Source organism: Juglans regia, chromosome 4 (genome assembly GCF_001411555.2).
Source record: "Juglans regia cultivar Chandler chromosome 4, Walnut 2.0, whole genome shotgun sequence".
Lineage (NCBI taxonomy): Eukaryota > Viridiplantae > Streptophyta > Magnoliopsida > Fagales > Juglandaceae > Juglans > Juglans regia.
This window is the reverse complement of record NC_049904.1, coordinates 551988-559457: the sequence shown is the minus strand read 5'-3', so window position 1 is coordinate 559457 and position 7470 is coordinate 551988. Positions and strand designations below refer to the sequence as shown.

The window sequence follows — 7470 nt, the reverse complement described above, 5'->3', positions numbered from 1 at the left end:
AAGTATGATCTTCATAATATTTTAATGGGGTGCCACTTCCATATCAAACTGGTGAGAAGGAATCCGGTAATACCATCGAACAAATTCAATAATAATAATAAAAAAAAAAAATACAACTAGAAGATTTTGAAGAAATAGACCTTCTACAATCCATTCCTTTTCTTCTGTCGCTTCAAACAAACAAACAAACTGGATTCATTTTCACCAGAAAATGAACTATATGTCGCTTTTTCTTAATCTTTGCAACTTACATTCACTCTAATTCCTCCTGGCCTTCGGAAGGGCACTGGATGAGCTCTAAAATATTGACCACCTCGCTCATGTCTGGTCTGTTTGATGGAACCTGAGAGGCACATATTAAACCAAGCTTTATAACTGGAATTGCCTCCTCTGCTGGAAAATTATGTTGGAGTCTCCCATCAACACAATCCTCCACCTTCCCTTCCTCTAATGCCTCCCTCACCATGTCACAAAGCACCACCACATCATCCTCCATATATTCCACAGGTCTTTTTCCTGTCACCACCTCCAAAACCAAGACCCCAAATCCATACACATCACATTTCTCAGTGATTTTCACGGTTCGACATGCAAATTCAGGAGCCATGTAGCCAAGAGCACTCTGGATTTTGCTGCTCAACACACAATGATCTAACTGTGGCAACAGCCTTGCTAGGCCAAAATCTCCTACTTTTGGCTCACCAGAGCTGTCTACCAGAACATTTGTTGATTTCAGGTTGTAGTGAATAATTTTCATTCGGTGCAAATGGGCCAAACCTTTTGCCATACCCAGAACAATGTTGAACCTCTGTCGCCAAGAGAGGCAGTCTCCGTCAGGTCCATCATGGAGATGCTTATACAAACTCCCACCAGAGATGTATTCATAAATAAGGAGTTGCAAAGATGGAGTCCAATAATAGCCATCAAGGGCCACGAGATTATAGTGCCTGATCTTTCCGAGCTTCTTCACTTCACTCTCAAAATCTTCTTGGGCCTTCATTAAACCTGAGATGGTTAGCTTCTTGATTGCAACAGAACGCCCATCTCGAAGGACTGTTCGGTAAACAACTCCAAATCCACCACGACCAAGTTCACAGTCCTTGTTCAGCAGTGCATGAGCCCCAGTGACAAAGTCAGCATCACCAGAAAACATGACAAGCTTGCCATAGTTTGGATCATTAGTGGGGGAGCAACTGAAATCTTCACCCCCAGCTAACGTGAGTGGAGCAGCAGAATGTGACATTGAAGACCGCACATGGATATTCATGACAGTAACAGCTATTACACCCAGGGCAATAAATGCAGCTGCACCAATGGCAATGAGGGCAGAGATGCTGAGGATGATTTTGTGATGATTTGTAGAGGAAGAACCAGTAGGAGAGTTGGAAGAATTGGGGTTGAGGACAATAGGTTTAGGATGGACAGCAGGGCAGGAGCGATTGACAATAGACCCACATAGGGATGGATTACCAGAGACAGATGAGGGAGAGAGAGTGTTGAAGAAACCCCCCACTGGTAACTCGCCTTGGAGGTGGTTGTGGGAGACATTAAAAGACACTAGGTGGGTAAGATTTGTTAGCTCTTTGGGCAAGCTTCCAGAGAGTTCATTTGAAGATAAATCTACATATTGAAGATCAGTGAGGTTTGCAATGTCTGCAGGGATTGGGCCAGTGAGGTTGTTCTGAGATAGGATCCTGTATACCAAATAGAACAAGAAGGGAATATATTAGAACAATAAGGTTTCCTTACCTTTTATTTTAGTAAATAATGTGTGCTCCTTACCTTACAATTTGAAAGTACAAAATGATTTTTTTTTTCAACAAGTGAAAACGTACAAAACGACCTTAATGTCGCCACAAAAAGGAAGGGAAACATTAAATAATAAGATGCAGAGAAGATTAAGATCACCAAAACTAAGAACATATTTCTCATTTACAGTTAAATATGGAGAGATTCTGGATATAGTAGTAATAATAGCCCCATTATATGCATATCTAGACAAACTTACATGAGGCAATCAAACCTGCCCGTCCAAATGAAGTCTACTGCAGCCACTTCAAGCTTGCTATTTACCGACAGTTCTAATTAGGGCTACTACAATAATTGAATTTTTTCCAGCAGTGCATAGGGAGAACGTCAGTATATGCATTATTGGGGCGGGCAGGGAGAACCTTTGGAAGAATCAGGTAGAAGACAGAAAAATACTTTGACTTACTTTTTTTTTTTGTCTTCCCACAAATCAGATATGCTACCTAAGCAATGATAAAGAGAAACTTGCAGACAGGTTTAATTGTTTTTCAGACCATAAATTTTGTAGTGCATTGTCTCCTTTTCACATAGGTCCAAAGATTCTCAATCAGCTTAAACGACAGAAGAAGCCAAACATAAATTAGGATAGCAAGAGAGGCCTTACAACGATGTTAGAGATGAGCACTTCTCAACTTGGGTAGGGATTTTCCCAGTTAAGAAGTTCTTCTGGAGCCTCAGGTCCTTGAGCGAAACTGCTTCTCCAATTTCAGAAGGAATGCTTCCACTTAGCCAATTGTCGCTTAAATCAAGAACATATAAAGATTTCAATTCACCTATGCGGGCCGGAATAGAACCAAAAAGATGATTCCTGGAAACATTCAAGAATCGCAAGGTACTAAGCACACCAATCTGAGCTGGAATTTCACCGGAAAATGAATTCGAAGATAAATCCAAGGCCCGAAGACCTTGATAAGATGCAGCTATTGATGCGAGCGAAGAATATTGCAGATTTCCACTGCCTCTGTTCCCAAAATTCGGAAGGCTTTGTACATTCAGTTTAAAAATCCAGGAAGGAAGATTGCCTGCCAACTGATTATAGCTAACATCCATGGCCAAAAGGTTAATGCAATTTTTCATAGACTCTGGAAAGCTCCCAGTAAACTGGTTCATGGATAAATTCAAATTCTTCAATAATTGAAGATTTCCTATCGAAATGGGAACCCGACCCGAAAATGTATTTGCCGAAAGATCCAAAGTCTCCAGGCGCCTCAACTCGCCAAACCATTCTGGAACCTCTCCGCTAAATGAATTTCCCCGCAAACTCATAAAAGCACATTTACTAAGTCTCTGCATCGACTCTGGAAGGCTCCCTGAAAGGAAGTTCTCACTGAAATCAACCAACTTCAAAAGAAAACAACGTCCAATAGCCCAGGGAAGCTTCCCGGACAAACGGTTCTTGCTTAAATTTATCGCCCTCAAATTACACAAATTTCCAATTCCTTCAGGAACCCCTCCCTCCAGCAAATTATCTGAAAAATCAAGCGACTGAAGCCTCCTCAGAAACCACATTCCGGTGGGCAATTTCCCAGAAAGATGATTAGAAGAGAAGTTAACAAACCCCAATGTCGAGCACGAGCTAAAAGACTCGGGAATAGTTCCTGTGAGATTGTTCCTAGCAAAAGAAACCGCCTTCAAGGACCGACATTGTTGAAATAGACCCTCTGGAATCGACCCAGAGAGTTCGTTCTCGCTCAAGTCAACAACTTGCAAACTCCCAAGACGAGCAAGATCAGGGTTTATAGTCCCTGTGAAGTTGTTCTTGGAAAGAGATAGAGTTCGAAGGAATCGCAACCTCAGGAGGCCCCGATCGATGTGCCCAGAAAGAGAGAACCCGTCCAGGACGAGCTCGGAGACCCGGTTGGTTCTGGGATCGCATTTGACTCCGGCCCAGTCGTCGCAGGGACTGTCGTCGTCTTCGTTCCATGAAACAAGCTTGCCCTTTGGGTCTTTAAGACCGGCCTTGAATACAATCAAGCCCAGAACATCGTCGTTGAAAACCGGGTCTAGAGAACGCACGAGAGCAGCAGCAAATAGAAGTAAAAGTACCGCTTCGTGGAGCATTTTTCAAATGAACTCAATCTCACTCACTGAGTTAGGAAGGTTACCGTCGGTACTGAAACCACAATGAAGCTCAATGCAATGAGAGGAGGCAAAAAGAAAGGAACAACTGCAAATTGATTGTATAAACAACTCATACTAACGGGGAAGAGCTTAAAAACAGACAGACCAATCAGGAAAAATAAGAAAAAATATATATAATCTGGGCGAAGAATCGAACACTAAGTTTGTGTCTGGAAGTCACTGAAGAGGCGACGGAAATGGTGCCGGAACTTGGCACATGTGACTGGATTAGAGAAGTTTGGTCAGAGGGGGAGAGGGAGGTAGAGAGAATTGGGAGCGAAGGAGGCGTATGAAAGTTGAGAGTGGGCGTGGAGTGGAGTCTCTTCTCATACGATCTGAGGAGGGGAGAGAGAGCATTAAAAGCAAAAGCATTTAAAAAAGCTGAAGAGAGTGGGAGGGTCTTCCGCTGCCATCCTTAATTTTTTTTCCTCTTTTCTTTTCTTTTCTTTTCTTTTCTCCATTGTGGCACCGGCACGCCGTGGCACTCATTTCGGTCAAAACAGAATCCTCCACGCTGGCACTTGCAATAACTTTACTCTCCTATTTGCCACAGCACATTTCATCAACACTATGATTTTTTCAACAAAACAAAAAAATAAAATCGTTTATTTACCCATTGAACACACTCATCATTTAAAAAGAAAAATAGTCTATTTCCTAACAAGTATTCAAGATATTTATATATTTTTAATATTTTTAAAAAATTATTTTTACAAGTTTCAATATAAATCTTATATAAACTCTTATAAAAAAGTGAATTTACTTAAAAATAAGTGTAATAAAAATTATTTTTTATTAGTAAAATCTATTTTTTTTATAAAAAATTTATCTATTTGAGATTTGTATCTAGTATTATTTTAAAAGTTATACTATAAAAAAGCTCCACACTCTCTACACTATTTAAAAATTATATGATTTGATTTTTTTATCCTCATATTTCATATTTCATGATGGTAAAAGAATAAAATCATATATTTTTAAGTAAAATCATGTGTTTCAAAAGAAAAACACGACGTTTATACAATTCATATATGTATTTAATATTATTTTATTTATATACAACACGTAAATAACATATCAAATATTTTTGTTACTCTTTAAATTTATATTTTATAAAATTTTGACAAAAATTAACAAAAAAATAAATATAAATCAACACGTGGCTCTCTCTAAATCAAATTAAAGTGGTAGTATATTTTAACGTGGTTGGAAGAATTGTGGTCGACAATCTCATTGACCTTGTTTACAGTGAGTGAAAAAATAAAAAATAGAACTTTGAATTGCATTGACAGCTCCTTCCACGCCTCAGTTATGTTACCAATGCTAACGTAGAAAATTAATCAGTATGTCCTCCTCTCCTCTCCTCTCCTCTCCTCTCCTCACTCCTCATCACTCTCTCAGTCCTTTTGCTTTGAATGCGTTTTCTCGGGGGTTGTCGCAGACAGGTTTTGAGCGCCGTAACTGGCGCTTCATTAATTTATCGTATAAGATTTTTTTTTTTTTTTTTAATGAGAAATATTTCATAATAATATATTTAAGATATGAGAAATGTTGAATTAGTGTCAGTATCGAATTTTTTTATTTAATAATTAAAAAAATATTTTTTAATAATATTGTAAATTTTTTTATAATGATTAAAAAAATACATAAAAATAAAAAATAAAATGTACTGTTTGAGACAACTATTCAAAATAACTATTCAAAAGTGTAGTGCTACTCTTAAGAAATTATATAAAATTATATTAATTTATAAATTTTTTTTATTTTTTTAATATAAAATCAGTTAATTTAGGAGAAATGTAGAGGAAGTAATGGTAATTATTTGGTGGGTGGGTGGGGTGTCAACAACATGTAACAACGTGTATGAGTACTGAGTAAGTATGCTTTGAGCATTCGTTTCAGCTACGTTATAACTCTAATTATAATATTCTGTCACTTAATTAATATCATGATTTGGGGAGTGAATGGTGCCAATATATTATTTTCTTTCAACTCAAGTTTCTTAGCTTTTACACTATTTGAAATGAGGAGTTTGAGTCAAATACTCTTTTTTTTTTTAATATAAATGTCAAGACTCGATCGATCGTAACAATTCAAAAGAGGCAGATTGACGGCAAAAATAGGGTGTAAAACAAGTTTAAATTAGTAGTAGTAGTAGTAGGAGGTAGACAATGTCCAGTGCTGCTTTCATTATGGCTAAAAAGTAAAGTAGATATACTCAATAGTCTTCTTCTTTCACTCATCCCGCCGGCTCGTCTCTTGAGCATATGATAATGACATGCTTCTTAATGAAGAGACAAGCGACATTTCAAGACCTTGGCTGTATGGTTAAGGAAAGGAAGCCTAGCATCTTTGTTTGTTCTTAATGAAAACAAAAATGCAAACCACTAGTGTTGAGTCAAATTGGGTTTTGACTCAATTTTTTGTGTAGATTGTTTGGGCAAATGTGATGGACTAGCTAGCTCTCTTGTGGAAGACCCAAAGTTATTTTAAAGATCCAAAACTTTTCCATGAGACACATTAGTACATTACCTCTTGGATACATGATAGAGAGGGGAGGGGAGGGAAGGACGGATGCTAACTTGTTTCTATGGAGTATGGACACCTGAAGGTGCAAACAAGAATGGAAGGGTGAGTCTTCTCTTAGACAAACTGTAGAGGTTGAGTCTTCTCTTTCTATGAAGGGTGAGGTTGAGTCTCTATTTAAGCAAAGTGATGTATCTTGGACGTTTGTTTATAGAGAGTATTAGTAGTAGTGAAAATCAGACCAATCACAAAAGGAAATAGTGTACTGGTAGCTTCAAATGCATTAATTTGTTTCTAAGGTAATGGTTAATATGGAGATATCCTTGCATGTATCCGATCATGGATATAAATTTCTTTGATGAATGAATAATAACAATTTTCCTTAAAAAAAAAAAAAAATACCGTGAAGTTGATAATCGTATTTGCTTCCTTTTGTGATTGTTTTTCTTGTGCAACATGGTGGTGGTAGCATTCTATGCATATCATGATTAAAAAAAAAAAAAAAATTGAGTCAAGGCCTCTTATTATTAAAACACTCTCACTGAGGCGGATGAACAACCATGATTACAATGTTTGTGCACCGAAAAAACTAAGATTGCATCAATGTATAATATAAGGAATATCCAATCCATCCAAACGAACTAAACCTCGAAGACGTCCTTGCACAAAAGCCATCTCCAATAAAATCTGAAATTCTACCATTAGTACCCTCGTTTGCCAATAAATCCGCCACCATATTAGCTTCTAAAATTATGCCGAAAACAAATCTTAAGCAAACGAACAAGTTCCTTCACTTCCTCCCAAAAATCTCATAAAAACCAATACTTACAAACACCTGAAGCTAACCCCACCACCACACTTGAGTCGAACTCCACCAATAAATCTCTCAAACCAAGCGAACAACACAAACGTAGTCCATCAAGTAAAGCTCTACACTCTGCAATTTTATTCGTTGCTTGACTGTAAAAATGAGCAAAACTGGCCATAACTCTCCCCTATGAATTACGAATAATG

The 7470-nt window shown here is 37.8% G+C and overlaps 1 protein-coding gene across 2 annotated transcripts; it reads right to left on the bottom strand.

Annotated features, from left to right (window-relative positions):
• LOC108990023 (leucine-rich repeat receptor-like protein kinase PXC2) lies at positions 1 to 4328 on the bottom strand. Of its 2 annotated transcripts, XM_018963864.2 has the most exons (3): positions 4088 to 4328; positions 2414 to 3922; positions 1 to 1694 (listed from the first exon to the last, which is right to left on the bottom strand). In XM_018963864.2, the coding sequence occupies exons 2-3, from the start codon at positions 3868 to 3870 to the stop codon at positions 254 to 256; spliced, it is 2898 nt and encodes a 965-aa protein (XP_018819409.2). In that variant the 5' UTR covers positions 3871 to 3922; positions 4088 to 4328; the 3' UTR covers positions 1 to 253. The 2 variants fall into 2 exon arrangements, with proteins under 2 accessions (XP_018819409.2, XP_018819407.2); XM_018963862.2 differs by having other exon boundaries at positions 2414 to 4328.
• Between the last annotated feature and the right edge of the window lie 3142 nt (positions 4329 to 7470).

What these genes read in the sequence shown, in the direction of transcription:
- LOC108990023 (XM_018963862.2), bottom strand. Translation starts at nt 3,870, where the DNA reads ATGCTCCACGAAGCGGTACTTTTACTTCTATTTGCTGCTGCTCTCGTG. An exon ending in TGCTCATCTCTAACATCGTT is followed by an intron (nt 1,695 to 2,413) that starts GTAAGGCCTCTC and finishes TTTGGTATACAG; the next exon opens with GATCCTATCTCAGAACAACC.